This window comes from Accipiter gentilis, chromosome 32 (genome assembly GCF_929443795.1).
Source record: "Accipiter gentilis chromosome 32, bAccGen1.1, whole genome shotgun sequence".
Classification (NCBI taxonomy): Eukaryota; Metazoa; Chordata; class Aves; order Accipitriformes; family Accipitridae; genus Astur; species Astur gentilis.
The window spans coordinates 10,590,806-10,615,290 of NC_064911.1; the positions used below are offsets into that span (position 1 = coordinate 10,590,806).

At 37.3% G+C, this 24,485-nt stretch overlaps 1 protein-coding gene across 17 annotated transcripts in view; it reads right to left on the bottom strand.

Moving 5' to 3' along the window:
• The window catches only part of KDM6A (lysine demethylase 6A), a 168,517-nt gene that overhangs the window by 114,710 nt on the left and 29,322 nt on the right, over window positions 1-24,485 (bottom strand). For all 17 annotated transcript variants that reach the window (XM_049834990.1, XM_049834997.1, XM_049834992.1 and 14 more), the window contains exons 3-4: window positions 13,706-13,814; window positions 511-560 (exon numbers count right to left, since the gene is read on the bottom strand). In XM_049834990.1, the coding sequence (XP_049690947.1) occupies window positions 511-560; window positions 13,706-13,814 (159 nt within the window). The remainder of the gene's footprint in view (window positions 1-510; window positions 561-13,705; window positions 13,815-24,485) is intronic.

The following is a 24,485-nucleotide window of genomic DNA, read 5'->3' on the forward strand; positions in this document are numbered from 1 at the left end:
CTATACCTCTACATAGACTTACAGATAAGACACCTATACTAGCAGGGTTCTCTCCTGTCTTATGTAAGAATGTTATCTAAAATACTGAAAGGGACTTTAAACAATTTGGCACCTGTGAAAATAAAAAGCAACCTGAGAACATTTTTCCAAGTTCAACACCTGCACAGCAGCTTCCAAGTGGTTATAATTCTCTCAATACTCATACGTATCCAAATATCTATGCTTACATAAGAAAAACTGAAGTAATGGGTAATAATAAAAAGAAATCTAAAATGTATCAAATTCACCAGCCATTTCAACAAATGGTGTCAAGATTTATTTCCACTTAAGTTTTATAATAAATTGTATATATAGGTGAACATTTCCATTAAGACCCAATTAATATGCCAAAGAGTAATTGCAGGTAGATACTCACAACTTATATTGAAATTAATTTAGTTTAGAAATCCAATCATTTACAACAATACAGTAAAAAAAAAAAAAAAGAAAGAAAAAGCAGCATATACAGACCTTCCAGTAGTCAGATTGTAAACTGTAGTACCTCTGGTATGCAGATAATGCTGTAGGGAAGAAAAATGAATGTTCATTTTGTTTTGTTGCATTTTCTTTGAAAAAAAAGATAGAAAACCTTAAGAGTCAGAATACACAACATTAAAATGATAAATGGTTTAATAAAAGTAACACCGCCACAACAAGTACACTGTTGTGGGTAATACATTCTTTAAGATTCTAATTTTGTTTTATGAAATGTCAACCCGAAAGTGTATTTATTATTAATCTTTGAAATGTAAATCAAGCAATATTTTAAAGAAAACCTGTAACAAAGAAAACATTTGAAAATTTGGGATTTTCATCCTGGACAAAGCTGTTGTACGATTTAAAAATTTAATCATGTAGCTCATTTACCATGCTCCCTGATGTCCTGTAATTTCTAAAGAACTAGTGCAGAGGGACATACAAAGAGAAATCAATTTCACATGCCCTTTCTTCCAGTAACTAGAGAAACAAAAGCAAACGAAAAAAAAGCTTACATTTTATTCAACATCTAAGACCAAGACTAACCTGGAAAACAGCACTAAGAACAGCTCTGTTCAGTAGAGTATTAACTGTACTTAGCAACGAATTTTTCAAGTCACCATTCCTGCATCCCTCTTCTGCACTAAAAATTCTGGCTGATTCATCTCACCCTTCGGCTAACAGGCGACATCAGACTAGAACACATACAGGCTTTAAGTTCTTGTAAGAACGTTGGACTAGACAACATCCAAACCAGAAGAATTTTAAATAATGATTCACTGCAGTAACACCAAGATTTTTATTTTTCAAGTGTTTGCTTCTTAAGATTTAAGAATGGTTTCCACACAGTATGTATTTTCCAAACAACAAAAGAAGACAACCTCAATCTCTTCTTTGAAAAACTACAAACACTAAACAGATTAAGATGGTAAGAACAATATATATTTTATGTGCAGGTTCATTTCCTGCAAGTACCATGGAATGAACGATATCCCTAAATTTTATCACCCTTCCATGCCTGTCTTGCATATTCATTTCCATAACTTCACAAAAGTCCTTAAGTTTTAGGGAAATAAGAACAACATACACGTGACAAGGCACACAGAGCTTTCTCTTCTCAATAACATACCTTTGCACTCATCTGTCTATGAGGACTCACAACCTTGAATTTTTAAATGCCTAACTGATTGATGCTGAATCATGTCCATAAGGTGCCCCTCACCACTAGAACTGCTTGTGAAGCCAGCTTCTAATTTTGGTGCTCTAAACTGTGATTTATTTAGATGCCCAGAGTAGAAAAAGTAACTAGGGGAACGCTCATCATCCTTACACTATCAACATGCAACATGTGTAAATGTTTACATGTAACTTAGATGAATAAAATCACTTAAAAAAAGTCCAGTCAATCAGGCTAAGTTTTTCACAACAATTCTTCCCCCCCAAAAAAAAAAAAATTGGCACAAACTGAAGTGTATGACTGCACTCTAACAATGTAAGTTTAAGAATGTTAAGACTAAGCGTATTTTAGTCACATTCTGTAATTATGTTATAAAGGATGTTCACAGTAACACAAAATAACCTCCTACCCCAAATACTCCTTCTAGATTCACCTTCTCCCAGGTATCATTAATGACTTTTTGACAGCAAGGCGTAATTAGCTTTTCAACATGAGAATGACTTCGCTCTCCCAAATAGGAAAACACACACGCACACTATAAAACAATTTTGTAATGCACCACACTTAAATAAAAAAAAAAAAAATACATTCCTTTTTAAATCAGGCAGTACCTATCCCAATTTTAAAGGTTAAAGCATACTTCAAATACTTAAGTCAACAGCACCATATTATGCAAGACTTAGGAAAATGAGAACTTATAATCTATAGGTTTTTTTAAAAAGTAACTATTGCAGTCAGTTATACAGGGGATATGGATAAAACAAAAAGATGAAAAGAACATTAAATACAATGCTAAGGATTTATACTGGGAAAATAAAAGGGAGAACTTTTTCAGTGTAGCTGTTAAAAAAATATAGGAGTTCCCACATGAGCATTCCATTAAACAAGAGAGGTGAAATCCATGTTTCCAGTTAAGATACTGCTAATAAGTTTATAAAATGTCAACAGTTTTAAAAAAATACAAAAACAGAGAATCAACAGAAGATTTAAAAAGGAAATAAAAGAAAAAGAGGGGGGAAGCAGCCTTACTGCTATTCAGTGACCAAAAAATTCTTTACACAAGTAAAGCAAAAAGGCATACAGCTCAAGCCTTTCTCCTTGCTCCTAACTCTAGCTAGTCAGAGCATGCACAGCCCTGTTCCCCAGCCAGAGACAACGGAACAGGGGTGAGCAGCACTGGAAAAAAAAGGAGAGGAGACATCTGAAGGTATTCAGTTATTCAGACCCAATAAAGTCCCATGTCAAGGGAGGAGGAAGATTGGGAGGCACAGGAAACTAGGCTCCACTAATGTCACTGCTCATAAAGAAACTTGTCCAGAGAAATTCTAGCACCTCCATTTAACACAGGGAAAAGTTCTTATATTAAAGAAAGGAGACTTTGCCCCATGATATTCTACCAGTTTTCCTTAGAGTGCTGATGTCTGCAAATTATTGTCTTTTCTAACTCTTCCATTTTTCAATAAAGTTTAGCAACTTCCCATAGCAACAATTGAAATGACTGCTTTTATGTGCCAGGCTCACGTTAGAATTAAAAACAAGCACATGGAAAGCATGGACTGCTGAAGCGTATTTCATCTTTACACACTATGAAGATAAGGCCTTCATTCTAAGGAAGGTCACAATACTCTTCCAGAGGAACAAAGATGACACTACAGTTCTCTTCTTGAGTGTCTGAAGAGCCCAATCCTACTTCTGGGTTCAGCAACCTCTTCTAGGGATCCAGCCTTTCCTTCTAGGGTTACAGTATTCTGCTTCTACTTAATGTCGTGAAGATAAAATACTAAAATTCTCAGTGTTGTGCTGAAAATGCATAATAATGAATCATGGAGGGATCCCTTACACAGGAGCTAAGCATCCTTTTCCTCCTCATGAAAGTTAGACAACTAGAAACTGTTACTGATGTACAATTTCAGTATTTAACAAGTGCTCAAATTACAGTTAGTTAGTTACCTATGAAAGTTTATTTCAGCCCCCTTTACATCTGATTAAACATCTGTTCCACAAGCACTTGAGCTCTGCTGAAAAGAATTGAAGGAACAGGCAGAAAAACAGAAAAAAGGCATTCAAGAGAGCATTTTTTTGACAGAGCCCACATGAAACATCCCTAATCAAGCATATCCCTAACAAGAATTTTGCATATAAGAAGAGGCTAGAAATCAAATTATGAAAGCAAGATTTTGGAAAAACTTAACCAACCTACTAGTTTTAAAGCAGTAGAACATGAACCATAAATTTGAGCCCTACCATACTTTCTACTCCCAGAGCGAGTCACTAGTGAGCAGACTTTCATCCTGAGTTCTATGGTATAGAAAGAATACCTTGTCTAAAAAGTGTATCATGGAACTTCTCCCTTAAATTAAGTTTGTAACTATAGGAAATTAGTGCAAACCCCTCAAATTACAAACTTTATTCTAGACTAAGAAGGAACAAAAAAAGCAAATGAATCTGCTGAGCAACAGAAATTTTACACAAGCCCCTAAGTGAAACAGGTTACGCTTCATCAGTGCCGTGATTCTAACTATATGATTATATTCTCTGGTTTATTAAAAAAGTGAAAAGAAAGTCACTTGGGCCATGCATCACTTCAGTAGTATTAAAAAAACCCACACAAACAACAACAAAAAAGCCCCCCAAAACCAAAACCCCACAACACCAAAGGCTGCAATGTCATTTGCGCCTTTACTTTTCATGGTCATTCCTAGGTGAGACAATTTTTGTCAGAAAAAAATTTCTGTGAACTACTGCCCCTCTTTCAACAGAGGGTCAACTCTCATTTTTACAGATACAAGTGAATTATCCCCTTTCAGTTAAACATAATGAGTGCTTTGAAATCACTCACGCATAGCAGAATTCTGCAGACAATCTTCTGATTAGGAACTTAATATTGAGCTTTTCCAATCTAGAAGTTTGCCACTGAAATTCTTAAACATATGAAATTCTTGGAGGTCAAATATATAGAAACTTTTTTCAGCATGCAAAACACTCTTGAGCATCTAGAAAACGCATCTCCAGACTCGAAAGAACAGGACTGAGTGTAAGAAGTAGAACATTGTTTCTTGCTTCACATTGAACTATATTCGTAAAATGATCTAGTCAACCACAGAAAACTCTCTTAAAAGCACGAGGCTGAGAGACCACATTCAGACATCTAAACCAGTATTGGACTAGTGACATTCCTAAAAAAGGTGCTCACGGTTACCTATCCCCATCCTTCTGCCCAGTATTTTGTTACTTATCGTATTAGTTTACACTCTTCCTTTTAGCATCTCTCTCCAAAACCTGGCAATTCACATCATTTGCCTAACAGGTAATCCTTATAATCAGACTCTTGAAAACCCTACAACCTACTGAGTGTCAGACACAGCATTTACTATCAAACCCTGAATAAGGGGGTGCGGTATGGGGGGCATATGGCCCAAAGGTGTACGTAGCTTTTCAGATCAATCACCATCAGCTATATTGCTTGATGAGAATAAAAGAATGTTTACCTAAAATAGCTCTGAAAAAACCCCCACTATCTTTCCACCCAAAGAATTAAAACTACTGGACAGTAAGAAACCTGCTCAGCTCAGGCTTGCTTCAGAATCTGTCTTTAAACCTCTGCCACCTAGTGCATAGCTGACCCTCGCATGAGTTCGTTCAGTTACAGTCTACCAGTTTTCTTCTCTTACAGGTTTTTACACCCACCCAGAACTACTCATTCTGCAATATCTACAGCTACTTTTAACACTGACAGCCTTTATTATTTGCCCCCAAAGAGTCTGCCTTTCTCTAGTACTACGACTAGGGTCAATGGACATCTCAGAATCATGACAGGAATGATACTGGTTTCTTATCTGCCCCTGTTTAAGATTTCTTGACTTCACATAGAGAATACAAAATTGATTTTACATAATTACCATGTACATGGTTTCAGATTGTTATTTTTTTAAATCTACTTAATTTCATAAGAAAATTGTAAAAGTTTATAAAATGCGTAATTGTTTCAGTAATACAACAGACAACTTCTCTTCATATCCAGAGTCTAAATACACAACGTAAACAAACAAGGTGAAAATGGGGAGCAAAATGTCTAGACTGAATGACATCCACCTACCTGCAATTTTTAGCACATCTAATCACAAATCACTCAGTCACAGAAGGATGGCTTTTATGATCTCCTCTAACAAACATACTTTATGATACTTGGAAATTTAAGAGGCCTTTGGAAGTAATGCAAACATGGAGCAGTTTGAGTATTTTAGTGCTTGAGTAAGGAAAAAGTGAACTAGATACTGACACCATCTAGTGGCACCTTGCAAGGCTAAATGTGAGTAACACAGACTTTTGCCTTGCTGAACTTTAATAAGTTAAGGGCAAGCACTAATTTGATGACATACCCCTGAAAAGATAATTTTAAAAGAAGTCAAAGGTCTATATTCTACTGTGTAAATCAATACTTGTTTTCTTAATAGAAATTTCTTTTTTTAATGTTAATTTTTAAACAAGCACTAACATTTCTTAGTGCTTATCTGATATGAAAACAAATAGTAAGACAGAAAATTAGCTGAAAAACAGCACAAGGGAAGCAAGGAAAGGGCACATGCATTGCTTTAAATCTTACAATGCTTCCAGGAAAAAATAAATCTTCATTAAACACCTAGGAGACACATGCAGGCTATGGAAACAGCACAGGTTTTATCCACAACAGTGTTTTAACCTAGCAAGATGAACACTCCTGGGCCGTAAAATTAGAGACATCAAAAGGTAAGAAAATTCCAAGGTTGTGTCAATGGAATTGACTCTTTGCTGGGTAAAAAAACTGGCTGGATGGCTGAACCCAAAAAGTTTTGGTGAATGGAGTTAAATCCAGTTGGTGGCCAGTCACAAGTGGTGTTCTCCAGGGCTCAGTATTGTGGCCAGTTGGTTAATATTTTTATCAATGATCTGGATGAGGGGATCGAGCGCACCCTCAGTAAGTTTGTAGATGACACCAAGCTGGGAGGCAGGGTTGATCTGCTCAAGTGTAGGAAGGCTTTACAGAGGGATCTGGACAGGCTGGATCAATGGGCCAAGGCCAGCTGTGTGAGGTTCAACAAGGCCAAGTGCCGGGTCCTGCACTTGGGCCACAACAACCCCAGGCAACACTACAGGCTTGGGGAAGAGCGGCTGGAAAGCTGTCCAACAGAAAAGAACCTGGGGGTGTTGGCTGACAGCCGGCTGAAGATGAGCCAGCAGTGTGCCCAGGTGGCCAAGAAGGCCAACGGCATCCTGGCCTGTATCAGAAATAGTGTGGCCAGCAGGAGCAGGGAGGTGATCGTCCCCCTGTATTCGACACTGGTGAGGCCACACCTCGAGTCCTGTGTTCAGTTTTGGGCCCCTCACTGCAGGAAAGACATGGAGGTGCTGGAGCGTGTCCAGAGAAGGGCAACCAAGCTGGTGAGGGGCCTGGAGCACAAGTCTTGTGAGGAGCGGCTGAGGGAGCTGGGGCTGTTTAGCCTGGAGAAAAGGAGGCTGAGGGGAGACCTTATCGCTCTCTACAACTACCTGAAGGGGGGTTGTAGTGAGGTGGGTGCCAGTCTCTTCTGTCAGGTGGCTGGAGACAGGACAAGAGGAAATGGCCTCAAGTTGTGCCAGGGGAGGTTTAGGTGGGGTATTAGGAAAAATTTCTTCACTGAAAAGGTTGTGAAGCACTGGAACAGGCTGCCCAGGGAAGTGGTTAAGTCACCATTCCTGGAGGTATTTATGAGATGTGTAGATGTGGCGCCTGGGGAGTTGGTTTAGTGGTGGACTTGGCAGTGTTAGATATACTATTGGACTTGATCATCTTAAAGGTCTTTTCCAACCTAAATTATTCTATGATTCTACAATGACAAAAAAGAACCCCCAACATTGTGGAAGCTAGAGCTGCAAAATGCAGCTCAGGTCTTTTGTTCCAAGGCCTCTGGAAAGAGGTTTATCTCCATTTCCTCCAGAGATTTGTGCTGAAAGTACCAAGGAGTCAAAGAAGCCTAAAGCACGTCTTCCTTTTAACACAGAATGAAGGCAGACACACAAAGGCAACTCAATCATATATTTGAGAAAGAAACATCACCAAATAGTCCTCTAAGTAATTTTATTGGCAACTACACATCCTCATCTGGAAATACAATGCAGCAGCAAGGTGGTGAGAAGCCCACTGTCCCATGGTCATGTCCAACTATGAGTTGCACAGGAGACTAGGAAGTATTAAATGTGTAAGACATACACAAGTTTGACAAAGAATTTACTGTTACAGAATGTTAGATAATGAACTCTATGAAAGGTCTTAAAATATTGAGAATATCAGTGAAGAAACACAATGGAATAACACGAAGCTCAAAAATCCTTCAAAGAGCTTATTCCACAAAATTACTTTTAACAATGAAGTGTTTTAGAACACTGCCTAAAATGAAAGTTTTCAGACAGTCAGAAAACATGGTCCAGCTATATTCTATAATAACAATCTTCTACTGCTACCCCCCCCCCCCCATTTACAAAGAGTATTTTAATGTTCTAAGCTTAAGGTAACATTCTTACTGTTTTCTATAGGAATTTCACCTAATGGTTTGAGCTGCCTGAAATTAAAACACCTGAAATGTAACAACAGCATCCTGAAGATGAAATAAACAGCTCTAAATAGAAGGAACCCAATTTCTGCCAATTATTAACAATTACAAACAGCAAAATAAAAAACTTTAAACCTAAAAGTCACACTTATTTGAAACACAGTCATCTCTTCGTCAACTCACTCAGATTGCTATGCTACTTAAAATACACTCTAGTTGTTCAGGACTCATCAGTAAAAGACAGCCCAGCAGCAACCCTGCAGCAACCAGCACAACCAGGTCGATGCCAGGAAGTTCTCTCTTACATTTCATAAGATGATTCCTACTACTCTGTACCTCAGAACACAGCACATTGAAATGCTTCCTAATGACAATATTTTCCTTCAAAGTCCTAAAAGACTAAGACATTAACCACTACAGAGAAATTCTCTACAGACCTGGAATTGTAAGTACAAAGGAACACATGTACATTGTTGAATTTGGGAGTTGTTCTCACAACCAAACAACTTTACACAAGAACTATAAAAAGTGTTTAAATTTTGGGTTTAGGCTATATCTTAATAAATGAGCACCTCAATAAACATTCTGGGGGGGGGGGGGTTCAGTTTTGTTTTAAATTTTAGCCTAACAATTGCTAAAAAATGCCCTTGGACTAATTAATACTACCTTATAATTACTTCCAATATTTTCATATTAGTGCTTTCAACAATGCAGTCACTATCTGCAAACAAAATAAGTATTTTTAAAACTGTTCTGACATAGTACATAAAAAAATGTGATCACCACTTGAGTACAGCAATAAGAATTATTTTAGTGCAGTATTTATTGTGCTTTAGTATCTGTGATGTGAATAATTGCATGTTTTTCCCAAATCATTCATTAACTGCATTATCTACTTCTACTTCCAGGAATTTTGCTTAGAGAACAGAAATTCAAGGAAGCAAATGATAAAAGTATGTCTCCACTTGTGCAACTGTTAGCTGTCCTCCAAGTCATAGGCTGGAACACAGCCAATACACATGACCCTTCTACAAAAGAGATATAAAAGATCCCCAAGGAAAATAGAGATGATGTCAGAGTCCATGAGCTCATTAAACAGCATTCAACTAGAACCCAAACCTTCAACATCACTATCTACACTCTGTACTCCTTATGGAAACCAGAGTCATGGAAAAAAAAATTAAATTACCTCCAAGACCAGCAGTAAAGTCCTGGCCCTCCCAAGGAATGCAGTAGCAAACAAAGCTCACAGGTGTATACCTTGGAGCCCTAGCTGGACTCACAATGCTGCCAGCATCCAAAAGCCTACATGACAACTCGTCAACCTCCTCTGGCAAAACCCGAGGCTGAGGTTTCACATTCTGGGGCAGTTGCATCACTTTTTTCTGCTAGGTTATTTTTCAGTTGGATCAGTTCCCCACACAGCTGCACGTTCAGCTGTGCCAGCACAAAGCAGAGAGCAGCAACAAGCAGGCGGGGGGGTGCCACTAAAGACACTCCCAGGGAACAAGGAGCTTGGAAACCTCTGAAACAATGAAACAGCTGGGGAATAGCTGCCTCATTTAAAAAAAAAAAAAAGGGGGGGGGGGTAGGAAGACATCAGATTAGAGTTAAGAAAATGCTACTGAGGAAACAGAATAGTTTTGACTGGGAGGAGCCAATGTTCTCATTTTGGGATATCCTGAATCCAAATTCTGACCAGTAATGATCAAGACAATGAAAGCTGGGCACAGAAACCACCTTGAACATGCTTGCTAAACTGAATCAATCTGCCCTGGTTATAATCATCTGAATACAAGTCAGTGGCTCAAAATCTGCAAAAAGGCTGACATCTCGCCCAGGACCTTCTCCTAACGGTAGCAGAGTGCAATTAACAAGACAACTCAATTTCATGGCTTCAGAGAAAACCCTTTTTAGCTAACAACAGCAATTCCAACATACTGCATTTTGGGAAAACTACTAGCTACAGACCAGCTTAGAATATTTTAAAGGCTAGGAAAAAACAATGTGATACTCTAGTCTATCCTCAGATACAATACAGAGAAGAACGAACCTCATCCAGTAATTTCTGATGTAAACTCACAACTTCTGCTAGAGACAAGTACTTCATTTTTATGAAAAAAAAAAAAAAAGCATACTAAATCTGGACGTCAGTGGCTACAAGTGACAGAAAACAATGTACTTCAAGAGAAATTACTACAACATTTAACAGGCTTCATTTAAAAACAAATATTTAGACTTCAGCAAGGCATCAGCCATCAACTTACTCCACGTTCAAAGGTAGCCTGCCCCTTAACTGATATTCCCTGTGTACATGCAGCAAGTAAGTATTTTCCTGGTTAGTTCCAATAATGACATGCAGTAGCCTGCCATGAATCTTTCTCAAGGTCCCTCTTTTCTGGCGTATGAGTCATAATTCTTATAAAGAAATTACCTACAGTTTTTTTTACTGCATTTAGAAGGCAGCATTAACTACATGAAAATACACGCAATGAATACACCCAGCTGAATGATCCATGTTTGTCAGCTCATTTGTGAAAAAATGAGACAGAACAAACCAGATGAAACCTAACAGGTCTCTATCAACCAAAAATTGCTTCATCTTCATCACTGACCATACTTCTGCAATCAACTAACAATTTTGTTCTGCTTCACACAAACTATACTGCAAGCATTTTTAAACAAAGAACATTGTAACATTTGCCTTTAATGGACACACCTTTCTACGTTATATACAAAGGTGTACACATTTATTAAAGATATTTAACTAAATAAATAATAGGCTTCCAAGTAAAAAAAAGTTGTGCAGCATTAGTCATGCTGCTATCTTGTGATATTTTATTAATTATATCCTGTTTATTAAATATATCAACTTCTCCACAACTTTGTCCAAGACTAACTTCAGACTAGGCAGATTTATAGTTCTGAAGATCATCCTGCTTCAGCATTTTACACTTCTGGAACTTCAGGACTTAAAAATTGGATAAAATATACATTAGTGAGACCAAAACATTTCTGAACTTCCTTTGCTTTTCAGTTCCCAAGCATTTAAAATTTAACTATAATTGCAATTAGAATGTATGATAATTAAAAGTAACAGAATTTATAGGAATGGTGTAAAATTTATTTTTACTTTAAATTTATAATGCAATGCACCAGCATTCTACTTCTTTCAAGTAACAGTAGTAAATTAATTGCAGAACACTTATGCCTTTTTGCATTGTGCATAATACCTTTACAGTCTTTAGTACTGGAGTTCAACAACTGTTGTGAACAGGAACATGTGTCCCTCACTTAATAAAAAAACCCTTTAGCTTCCCTCTTCCTATCAATTAAAATTCCTCCAGTATTATTTTCACTACTATCCCATTACTTTGAAAACACAGATACACCTTTTTTTTTTTTTTATACTTCGTTACTAACAAAGTTTTTTCACTTCTTGAGACTTCTTTCATGATTTGAGGTGTGACTTTAAACAGGCATCTAAGAAAATACTAAGTATTTTAATAGGTTTTTAATGCCTAAATGTTTCTTCCCACACAGTTCTGCTCATGCTTGTTTACAGTTCTGGAGAATTGGTATTTTCAACCATCATTTGTATTTTTTATGCTTGTTCTTAAAACTATATACACAGTACAAAGCAGACCCCTGATCAGTAAACCTTACCTCTGATCCATAGCAACATATAGTCCTGTTGTTCTTAACTGTTATCAACTCAACAGTAGAGTTAATACTGTTCAGCCCACAATCCTGTACTGTCTTTGCTAAGTAAAATATATCCAATAAGCCATACTGCACTTACATCATACCAAGTTGCATTAGGCTAATCAGAAACAATACTAAGCTGTTTGCAGACGGGGTGGTTGAATTTTCTTTAAAAAATAAAATAAAAGTAAAATAAAAACATGGTATCAGACAGTTCTTCAGGAAATTCTATACAGCATATTGCCACATTCCCTTCAGGTTTTCCCATGTCTCTGGAACTGGAAACACCAGTGGTTATGTTACACCAGATGTAGGTACAAGTCGTAGGTTCCTAAGATGTTGGTACAAGTTGTGGGTACTAAGGTCCCTAAACTATTCAACAGAAAGAGACAGATGCCTCTACCACTCAAAGCCTTCTGAATTTACACACTGAATTTAGGTAGCTGCAGATTCCTCCCTAGTAATATCAAATCTAAACATTTGTCACCTAAAAAATGAAGGTGAGGTAGGTTTCCAAGAGCCCTAACTGACACTGTTTTTATATTAGACATAGTGAACAAGTGGACACATAGACACACTGCTATGAAACAGTCCACAGCTAGCCTGAATCACTAAGCAGTGCTTTTGAACTACTATCAGTTACAATTTATTTCCCTATTTCTACATCCCAAGGTAATTGTAAACCAAAATTTTTGTGTGTTTGGAAAAAGGGGTGGGGTGGGAGTAGACATTTTCACAATGGGGGTGGTGTTTGTTTCCTCACACAAAGTGAAACAGAACTGCAGTCATATTAAAACTAAAAACCAACAACAATGAAAAAAGACATCCCATGAAAAAATATTCTGACCTGTTCTAATCAGCTAGGTAGAAGTAAGATCCAAAACAGCTCTCTACTCTTCCATACCTCCCATAATGACTGGAAGGGAGGCAGCTATCAGACACTGGGCCTGACACCCAGTGTGACATGAAGCATTAACAGGCAAGCTGAATATTTAGCCCTACGTCTCGTTCAGCAATGCAGCAGAGTATCTTTCAGAATCCACACCACAACCAAAAAAGCACTCTACTGACCCACAAGCAACAAAGCACAAGAGTACATAAGGTTCTGTGTTCACTGGCTGCAATGATGGCAAAAACATTTAAGTAATTTCAAAGATTGATGAAGCAGAGAGCTAACAAAACCTAACAAAAAACAAACCCAGACCCCCTCCCCACCCCCCCCCACACTCCTTCCCCTAAAACACCCTACACCCATTCTTCCACTCAGTATTTAAAACAGAACTTGAAACACACCTTAAGCGCAGCATTTTTGCTGTTGAATTAACACTTTCAGCCTAGCCTTACCTGTTGAGATTGTGGACATAAATGAAAGCACTAAGACAGGCTTTCAGGCTCTGCACCTATGTCTCCCACCCCCCACAGGAAACCTTCAGAGGCATGGCTTGAACTGTTTGTACAGTCATGTAATAATGAACCAGAATAATCAAGTAGGCAGTGTGGTACTACTGTATAAACCAAATAAACTTCATACTCATAAAAAAAAAAAAAGAACAAAAGAACGAGAAGTTAGAATACAATTGTTTTCGTAAAGACATCATCAGTCTTACTCTGTTAAGGGCTTTGAAATACAGTACAAATGGAGGAAACAGTGAGTTATCCAAATGTTTTTCATTCTGTTGTGTCACCTACATCAAATGACAATCCCCCAATGACATTTATCAGAAGTACTGAAAAACCTTACCTTTTGGATAATCTTCCAACAAGAGGTTGAAGTGACCTAACTGACAAAAGAAATCAGACTCGACCTTTCCTTCAGCTTTCAAAATTAGCGATTCATAGCAGCGAACAGCCTGGGAAAAGAAATACAAGGTTTTCAAAATTCTGTATTCAACTAAGGCAAGTATTACATTTTCTGAGAAATAACAAAGTTTCCTGTTACTCTGCAAGGTAAGAAGTCTATGAAGACTCTCAGTAACTTGTAGTCAGCATTACTTTTCAAAGAAATGTAGTATTTGAAATGGAACAGATTTGTAAGTTCACAGATTCTAATGCAAATTGATAGCAAATGAACAATAAAAGTTTTCTCTGGTTTATTTGTGGACTCCAGAAACATTCGATTTCCCAAATACAAAACAAACCTCTAACATACGTGATGATTTTTAACTTTAAAAAAGAAAAAAAAAAAAAAAAAAAAAAGATAAATGCAAAAAGATTGATTTTATTTATTCTTTCCAATCGGCAAGAAAGAAACCTCTCTGATTTTATGCTCATTCTGTGTTTTCTTTTTCTAAAGGATTCACATTTCATTCTCCCAGTTTTTCACTAGTATTTGCTAAAGTGACGAATATGCTACCTCAGCATGCTTGCTTAGGCAATTTAATACCTTAGCATGTATTTCCCAAAATCTGATTCTTTTCACTTACCTCTTTCATGTCATAAAATGCAGTTTACTACCTTCTGCTTTCTACACAGTTACTGTAGACTAAGTAAAGCTAAAGCTAGGAATATGAATCCAATCAGAAGAGACATTTACTTTAAGAAAAGTTGCCCTAGAAGTTTTTTAAGCAGCACACACAATCAAAGTGTGTTCTGTGCTGCAAACACACAGTTTTAATAAACTGAACTGATACCTTCTATTCATCGCAATGGTCGTGATCTTTAATGTCTTATATTCTTACCTCATGACCCTGTTTACACTTTGAGAATGAATGAATGAATAAATAGGTTTCCAACTTTTTGAACTTCCAGTTTCTTGATTCTGAACATGCTAGCCATTAAAATGAAGTAGCTGGATAAACTTAAATGGGAGGGAAGGTCCTTTGCACCAGCAGTAGAATTTACAGTTCTCAAAAGGTTGACAGATTTCCAACAAATTCTAATTCCAGCTGGTTAAGCCATGACTTTCACCAAAATCATGGTTTGACTATCTTTCAAATTTGATTTCAATTATCAAGTGCTTAATTTTAATATAGTACAGTAATCAAAGACCTTAATCTGAAATTACAAGCTTCATTACAGCAATACTTAATCTGAAATTACAAGCTTCGTTATTTTATTAAAACTGGAAATTCAAAAGGGGAAAAAAGATCAATCCAAATACTAAATTACTAGTCTTGCCCATATTTGTGATTTACTTCATGTACACTTGTATTAATCATCGAAATGAGAAATGCCAACAATAAAATGAGGAAACGTTAAACAGCTAAAAAAACACCTGTGGAGAATCCAAATTACTGATCTAATCTGTATTTTAATTTGCCATTTTTACCTTGCTATGCTAGTTTTAAAATTATTTTCTTAAATGGGAAACCATAATAAGATAGGACATGCTGTACTCAATGGACACAAAGTCATGTATGTGACAAGATGAGTGGGTCTGGTCTTGGTTTGTATCCCAAGCCTGAGAGGTATTCATGTGCTTTCACCTACCTCCAAGTACAGAATAGCCTTGTTTCATGGCCATTTTCAGAAATAAAGTTCCAATGGATGAAACCAAAGCTATGCTGCTGCAAAACTGCAGCACAATGTGTAACACCTATATTAAATCTATTAGGTGTATGTGTGGTATTAAATGATTTAATAAAACCATTTAAATTAGGTATTTCAAACTGTAGCTATTTGGCCACATTCTGAGAACATTAAATTGAGATGTGTATCTGCCTCTACATCAAAGAACTACTGCAGAATTTTCTTTCATTCTGCAACTTTTGCCTTAACAAACTGCACTGGAAGGACTGGAATTCTGTTGCCAGTTAACCAAAGCTACTACTTCTTTAATTTCATTCCCACCACACCATGAATACCTCTTGGAGTCAGCCAACTCTCCATCTAAAGTATATGATCCCTAGAATCAGAAGCAAAGCACAAAAGTCCAAAGTGAGCTTCCTAAAATAACTATGCATGTGTGAACCGATTCTCAATATTCAGGCTCATCCACTGAGCCTATTCCAATCTGCAAATGTTTTAATGCAGAATCTTGATTTTTATGCCTTGCTTCTTCTCCCCACTTTTTGGTCTCATCTCTGGATTTGTATGAATCGTAACACAGTTCTTGCTGGTGCCCCTGATGTAACTGTCACAAATTAATTTGCAGATAGGCCTTCCATTTTCTGATGATATGCAATACCTGCTGCAGCTGCTGAAGACAATATTCACACTATGAATTTTCTTAAATTAGTATTTTGTCTTCTACAATTCAGTCACTGTTCAGAACATATAGAAGTGGCTACCACAACAGGTAGCTTACAATAACTGTTGGAGAGGAAGTTAAGAGTAGTTTATTTCCTTAATTAGATGGCTACAGGTGTTTAAAGGGAACTGGATTCTATGAACAAATATAACAGGATTTTCCTATACAGAATGTTCAAGGAAATTATAAATCACATGCACGTAAACAGCTAAGCATCGGGGGACCATTAACATTTCCCCAACCCCTTTTTAAGTAAATCCTCATTAAAAGAGTACCTGAAGCACTATATATAGTACGGATACAAAAAAGCTGTGCCCAAGTCTTTCACACAGGTCAATTCTCAACAAGGCAGATTTTCCCTTTGCCTTAGAATACACTTTGAAGACACTGTTAAGCCATCTTACTAACACACCAGCACAAGGCAAGGCGTAGAACACCAGAGCTGCAAAACAGAACTTCCCCTTTAAGTAACTGTTAACTTACAGTTAACTGTTACTGTAAGAGCAATTCAACCACACCATGAAGTACACCCTCTCAGTTGATCTCTAACTTATTTGCAACATTTTCAGGAAAACACTTATATTTATGCAAGCTTAAATTGTGAAGGTTCTTTCATATGAATTTTTAAAATTTTTCTAGCACATTCTAACAAAATGAAACGGAAAGCAAGAGTAAGCTTTACTTCCTCAGCAGGAACACTAAAGTCAACCTCCGAGTCTCTGGAGGATGAGTAGACTGGTCAGTGCATGGCTCTTGCTCTTCCTAGTAGCCAGAGGAGCTTCATCTAGACAAAGTGATTTATCTACCTTTGGTCAAGAAACTTTCTTCCCCATCAAACCCCTCCACAAACATCTTTAGAAAGGAAGAAGTATTTTTCTGCACAGGTAAGAATCTGTCTCTTAGTTGAATGAACAGATGCAAAGCATTTCAAAGAGGGAAGTCACAACTACATGTATCTCTGTACAGTTTCTCTGAAGGAATAATCAAAATATCTCATTTCAGTGGATCTGTAACTGCAAAGGCCATCTCTGGCACCACTTGTGCAACCAATTTAAATCACTCTGAGACTCTAAGAATTCTAAGCAAGTTAAAAACCCCTCAGGTTTTCTCCACATTGTATGGATTTATAAGTGCACTCAATGGAGCCAGCCTTGAGAACTGTTAGTATTGACAAATTACCAAGAAAGAGAAAGACCCTGAAACAAAACGGAAGATGGCTACACAACATTGTACCCTTCCTTCCCTTTGTTCAAGGCTGCACTAAGATAAAAGGGAAACCTGAAGAATTTAGGAACTTGGCAAAATAATCACCCACAGCTGCTTTGCAGTGTGGCAACCAGAGCAGAAGCAGGGAACAAATACAGGAGTGGCTGCACGAAAAGAAGGTGGTTTATATGATTAAAAAAAAAAACAAAACAAACAAAAAAAACCCAAAAAAAACCAAACCAAAAACCCAATACTCATGTTGTTTGCCACCTGCTTGATTAAAAGCAAACTTAAGTAATACACTATGGTCAACACTTCTGACATGCCAGTTACAAACCCCCTCTTATCTGATTTCACAAATTCAACCACCAATTCATAGGACATGTTTAAACACAATATAGTGAGGAAGAAAAAGACTTAGTGTATTTGTCAACTTAGAAAAAGCCAGCAAAACATTCATGTGTATTCACAAAAGGAAAAAATAATTCCACTATCATCTAAAATGCACTACCAAATCCAAGTATGTTCACTAGTTATTATTTGAAAGGGAATGTAACAGGAATATTTTTCCCTCTGTTGTCTGAAAAAAAATACCACCCCCCCCACCCCCCCCCAAAAAAAACCCAAACCAAACAAAAAACACCATAAAGCAAATGCCAGTTTTGGCTATTATTAACATGATGTCTTTTCATGAAGAAAAGACCCTAGGGTTAGGAATATACTGTAACAACAACAACAAAAATATCCAACAGGTAAAACCAGATTTGTAAATATTGCATACAAAAGTCAGTGGTACATATTACAGCCATACTTCATGAAGGAGAAGGAAGGGCAGCGTTATCTCTACTTCAACCAATGTGAAGAAAAAAAAAACTACCATCATCCCTGGTTGCTTATTTGTATTTTACAGCACAAATTCAAATTACCGTTAAACAATTGTACTAAAAAGAAAAAAAAAAAATCAATACAGCTGTTTTGAATAGTTTCTAAAGAAGATGATGTAATTATATCATTTCTTACTCATGACAAGTGTGATTGACTAGAGATGAAAGTAGCGGAACTAAATGGCCAAACATGACAAAACGTTAATTATTAATTCTTTAATATTTTAATAATATGAAAATGGAGAAGTGCACTGACTGAGCAAATTTTTACTTAAAACACAGAAAAAACACTGACAACTACAGAAAACCAAAAAGCTAGCAATATAAATTGTTAGCATGGCAACACCTGGGCAGTAATGTACAGTGAAAGAAATATTTGAATTTTACTGGGTAATGAATTAACTGTTCAAGAAAAAAAAAAGTGTTCTAATGCAGCCAACATAGTGTAAAATGACAAATTCAAAGCCTCAAGATGTTCATAGAACCTTAAAGCTCACAATAGAAAACACTACTGTGTATGTAGATAAGCCTTCCATCTGGGGCAGGGCAGGGGGACAAACAAACAGTTCCTGCTTCCTTTTTCTTGTTTCTCTAGAAGCAATAACCTGAATGGATGGGCTTTGCAAGCAGGTAATGTGAACCAGAAGCATGAAAAAATTTCCATGTGAAAAAATTTGAAGAGACATATCAGTGGGCTCTTCACAAATGAAATATATACTACACTAAAGCTTAGAAATGAAATGTTAATTAGCTCTTAAGGGATAATTTAGCCTTCTGGAAAAGAAAGTAATTACACAGACAGTGCTGGACACTGAAGCGATGATCACACTCTCTACAACCAGTCAGTCTGAGGGATATCTACAAACCAGGAGAGCAGAAGTTTATGTATGTGCTGGGCTCATTCTCCACACCTCAGTATCAAAAGAGGATGTTCTGAAAGGCTCCTCTTCCATTCCTTTCTCCATGTCATAATTCACCAAAATGCACACATGATTTTCTAGTAACAATGGCAACAACTACCATCCCAAAAAACTCCTGATTCAGTTCTAGCTCCTGCTCTGCAACAACAGACATGTGAACAAGGCTCGCTTCAGCTAAGCAAGGACAGAAAAAGACTAGCCTGAATTCTTCAGAAATTAATTATCCCCCACCATCAGTGACTGGCTGGATAAACACTACCTCCTGGGCTGTAGATAGATAACTTAACATCTCAGTTACTTCTGCAGAGAAAAGCATACAATTCATATTTGATAGAAGATAACCTATTCAGCAGATCCTCCACTGAAGGGTCTCATATTACGTATGGATGACACAATACTCTAACTTCCCTCACTTTCTTACTCAGTATCAATTTCCACTACAGCTTTCAAAGCTTCTTTATATGCTCTCTCTCTCTCTTTATGAAGCTCGTACTGCATTATAAAATGTCTCTCTCAACTTAGCACAAGTTTACTTTCCTTGTGTTTCATATGTGGACTATATTATGGGCAATGAGTGGATTGAGAGCAGCCCCGAGGAGAAGGACTTGGGGGTATTGTGGATGAAATACTGAATATGGGCCAGCAATGTGCGCTTGCAGCCCACAAAACCAACTGTATCCTAGGTTGCATCAACAGAAGCGTGACCAGCAGGTTGAGGGAGGTGATTCTCCCCCTCTACCCCACTCTCATGAGACCCCACCTGGAGTACTGCGTTCAGCTCTGGGGACACCAACATAAGAAGGACATGGAGCTGTTGGAGCAAGTCCAGAAGAGGGCTACGAAGATGATCAGAGGGATGGAGTACCTCTCCTGTGAGGACAGGCTGAGAGAGTTGGGGTGGGAGGCCTACAGGAAAGCTGGAGAAGGACTTTTTGGAAGGGCATGTAGTGACAGGACAGGGGGTAATGGCTTTAAACTGAAAGAAGGTAGATGCAGATTAGATGTAAGGAAGAAGTTCTTTACTATGAGGGTGGTGAGGCACGGGAACAGGTTGCCCAGAGAAGTTGTGGATGCCCCATCCCTGGCAGTGTTCAAGGCCAGGTTGGATGGGGCTTTGGGCAACCTGGTCTAGTGGAAGGTGTCCCTGCCCATGGCAGGGGGGTTGGAACTGGATGATCTTTAAGGTCCCTTCCAACCCAAACCATGCTAGGATTCTATGATTATATAGAAGCCTCAAGTAGAGTGTTAGGAGTACAGCATACTGGACACAAACATGCTCGCGCCCCAAGAGACTTAGGCCTCAAGTAGGAAAAATGTGAACCAGGCTCTTCAGTACCTTTGTTCTTGTAAAATTTCTATGGTATATTGGAATGTCTGGAAGTTACTCTAATCTGCTAATAATATTTATGATCAAAGTCCTTATTTCAGGGACAATAAGTAGCATAGAACAATCGAAACTGATCCTCCTCGTGCATTTCTCAAGAAATGTATCATCAGTTTTGGCCTATATATTTTTCTGTGATTACTGCTTCATGAAACAGGACACAAGAATAAACAGTGTAAGCAACCAAGAAGAAAAGCAGCTGCACACATTAGCTACATGCATAGCTTGATTACATGTTCTTTAAAATACACTACTGTGGTCTAGGACTTATCTGCCATATGCATCATTTGAAAGAAATATTTGTTACATCTTCAGTATAACCTAGAAGTAAAAGAGAGGAAATGAAGCAGCAAACAGCAGAAGTAAGGTCAAGGTTGCTAAGTTTACAAGTGAAAATTAACACAAAAACTAACTGAAGGGTAAACAACACAAATCAAAAATGTTCTGGAGACTGGAGTGAAAGAAGTGTACTATTGCCATAAGAAACAAACAGTAAAATAAAAAAAAATAACAATTTAAAAACCTACTGTGGAGAATTAGTATCACCAAAACAAATGCTACGATCTGACAGAAAACAGGAGACACTAGTAACTTGGAAATAATTCTTCCTGAAGCCAATTACCATTGAAAAATGAGGGATACTGCTTCACAAAAGGCACAGAACTGCAGAACAGAATACAAAATAAAATATATGCAAACCAATGATAAATGGAGAAAAGTGACATTTTAGCAGAAGGGGAAAAAAAAAGAACTTGCCACCACTGAATAAAGAACACTTATTATCAACTGTAAGACATTCTTTACAAGTGTTTTCTGTCAGACAGATGTGAACTCAATAGCTTAGGCTTCTCTCGTTTTCAGCCGACAGTGTCCATAACCAACTGCATTTTGATGAAAAATTTGTTGACTGGAGTTAAGGTAGTACAACACTCTCCATTAATTCTGAGATCACCTTTAGGATGCAACCCCCCCTTTACTTCTTTTAAATACAGTATGATTCAATTACAAATATAGATGTGTATGTATATACAGACACACTGACATTATACAGGAAATTAAAACAAATTCTAAACTATCAGCAAACAGAATGCTCTCTTCTGTCACTGAAAACATTTCATAATCAGAAGACTCAGGAGATAATGACAAATTTTGTATGGAATTTCACCATTCCAAATCCTCCAGTTATTCTTTAAAAAAAAAAAAACAAACACTTTTTTTTTTTAAAGTAACAGTAGATTTTTCACAGGCAATTGAAATGGCTGATTTTTATCTAAGAATATAGGAACTTTTTTGTTATTTTTACCATATTAATTCTATTTCAAGTAGAATTGCAGTACCTTAATTTAGCAATTGTTCTAGAGCTAATGAATAGTTCACCATACACTAAGATTTAAGACTACGAAATCTGTTTTATTCTAGCAATTCTTAACTATACCAACATCGAATATCACAACTGAGGTGCAAGCATGTCATACTTCAGAACATTTAGACAGTTATCTTTGAAAGATAAATTTACCTTTTTTTGAAAATGTTAAACCAGTTGTATCTAGCAGGCTACAGATTTTCATATAGATTTTAGTATGATATCATACATCAAACAAACAGCTGTTCTCAATTTCATTGGGTAAATAACTTCAGAAATACAATTAAAATCAACACAGAAAGAAAAAAAAAAGACCAATTAAAGCCAGCATCTGCATCAATAGCTGCCTGTTTTACCAAAGAAAAAACCCTGAACTTTAAATCTGAATAACTGTTATTTATGCAAAGATCTCCTGATCCGGACACAAGCCTTTGAAAATGTAACAATGATTATCAGCTACCAAGCATAAAGATGGCAATGAATAAAGAAGCTTGGAAAAGAAGTATTAAAACAGAGAACAATGTACCTACATATGCATAAGAAAAAGTCTACAAAGACTGACACAACAAATATATATTTGTGAAAATACTTAGCTTCAGACTAAGTTGAATGATTTTCTGTGCTGTTGTTTGAATACAAGGTAATATAGAAGAGCAACTACTGTAAAATATTAAAAAACTACCACTAACTGCTCTGCTTTGCTGAACCTGCACAGTCTAAATTTCAGTTCCAAAAGGGTTCAAGCGCCAGAGGTGGCCTGGTTTTCAGAAATAAACATTGTTGGTAGCTTAGCCTGAAAATATAAGGAAAAGAAGATTTATTTAAGAAGAATGGAGATGAAAATAGGTCAGGAGCCGTTTACAAAGAAAGTGTAAAAACTAATGCTAATAATAGGGTGGGAAGTATGGAGTTTTCAGCACCACAGGAGACATAAAATTGGTAAAGGTACATTAAGACACAAAGGATAAAAAAAAAAAAAAAACATTTAAATGGAAGGAACCTGTTTTCAAATACTGAAATACCATTACTTCAAAGTCTCAGAATGCCAGTACTTCTAAAGAAGCCAGCATATCAGGAGGATGCCCCACAAAGATTTTCCATCACATCACCGAAATCTCACGTACATGTACCACTCCACATATCATGTTCCTTTTTCCATTGTCATTCATATATACTCCTCTTGTGGCTGCTTAATTATGCTTAGACAATGGGAATGCCGCTCACATATAAAAGTGAGCAACACTGGAACATAAACAAATGTGCACGAACACCATCTTGCATAGAAAGATGTTTTGGAGAACTTTATGCCCAGTAAACACCTTGAAGACCGCTGCAATAATTCCTGTCAAGAGCTGTAGCTCTTCTCAGCTACTGCCTGCAAACACCCAGCCTTATCCCTAACCTTTCCCACCTCACATGGCAGTCTGAACGAAAAAAAATTGCAATGAGAAAATAAAAGGAATACAGTCCTCTAGATACAGTCACAAAACTAATGATCAGTACCAGTTCTGAATGGAAAAGCTGGTGTACCTCATTCTAGGAAATGAATGATGTCTACTTGTGCTATTTAGCAATAACAGGTGCGGGGTGTACATTCATATAGATTTCAGAATTGGTATTTATGCACTATAAAGTGCAAGTCCAAATTATTTTAGCTACTGGTATGCATTTGCATCATAACATGCACCTAAACACCAAGTTAAATGGCATTACACTCAAACATTGCTCAGCAACTGGCCGGCAGAATCTTCTGATAAGCAAAACTTTGAACTGAATTTTCACAGGCAACACATCCTGAAGAATCCTGTAGCTGCAGGGTAAATAGCCATGCAGGTTGTCAACACAGACTGTTTTCATTAACATTCCCCTGGAGCTACATAGAAGACCTCCTTCTTGAAATGCTTCCCAAGCCCTATCAAATTTGACATCCAATATAGAGATGGACCTTGACAAATACCAACTGGAAAAACATGCATGTATCAAGCTTAACGTCAATTCTCCACGTATCTCTATGTATTTTTAGGGAAACTACTGAACGAGAAGACAGAGCCCTACTTCAGATGACACAGCTCCTGGCAAGTACAGCAGGTCAGAAAACAATTCTATTGCCGGGGTCGGGGGGGGGGAATGCACACGCGCGCACACACAAAAAAAAAAAAAAAAAAAAATCACAAAAAAAAAAACATTAAAAGCCTCTAATAAGGACATTCATTTAGGATACAAAAGACCAGGATTCAGGGCTTGCCCTAATTTGAAACAAACATTTCAATTTGAGTTGCCCATACTCATAGCAAGTGCCTTAAATATGAGATTCCAGAGTCAACCTCACTTTAAAGCCAAAAGTCACCAATATGATTCACAGCAGGACAAAGGCAGAATGACAGAGACTAAGTTTTCACCTAAACATGGAGAACTCGGTACACCTATCCTTTCTCCACCCACAACTACAGTATGACCCTGGGTAAACAAGGTGATTTTGTGATTTAAAACAAACAAACAACTGGATAAAGAAGAATGCAATCCATTAGAGGAAGGTGCTGAGGAGTTTGGGGCCACACTACCATCTGTTTTGGCT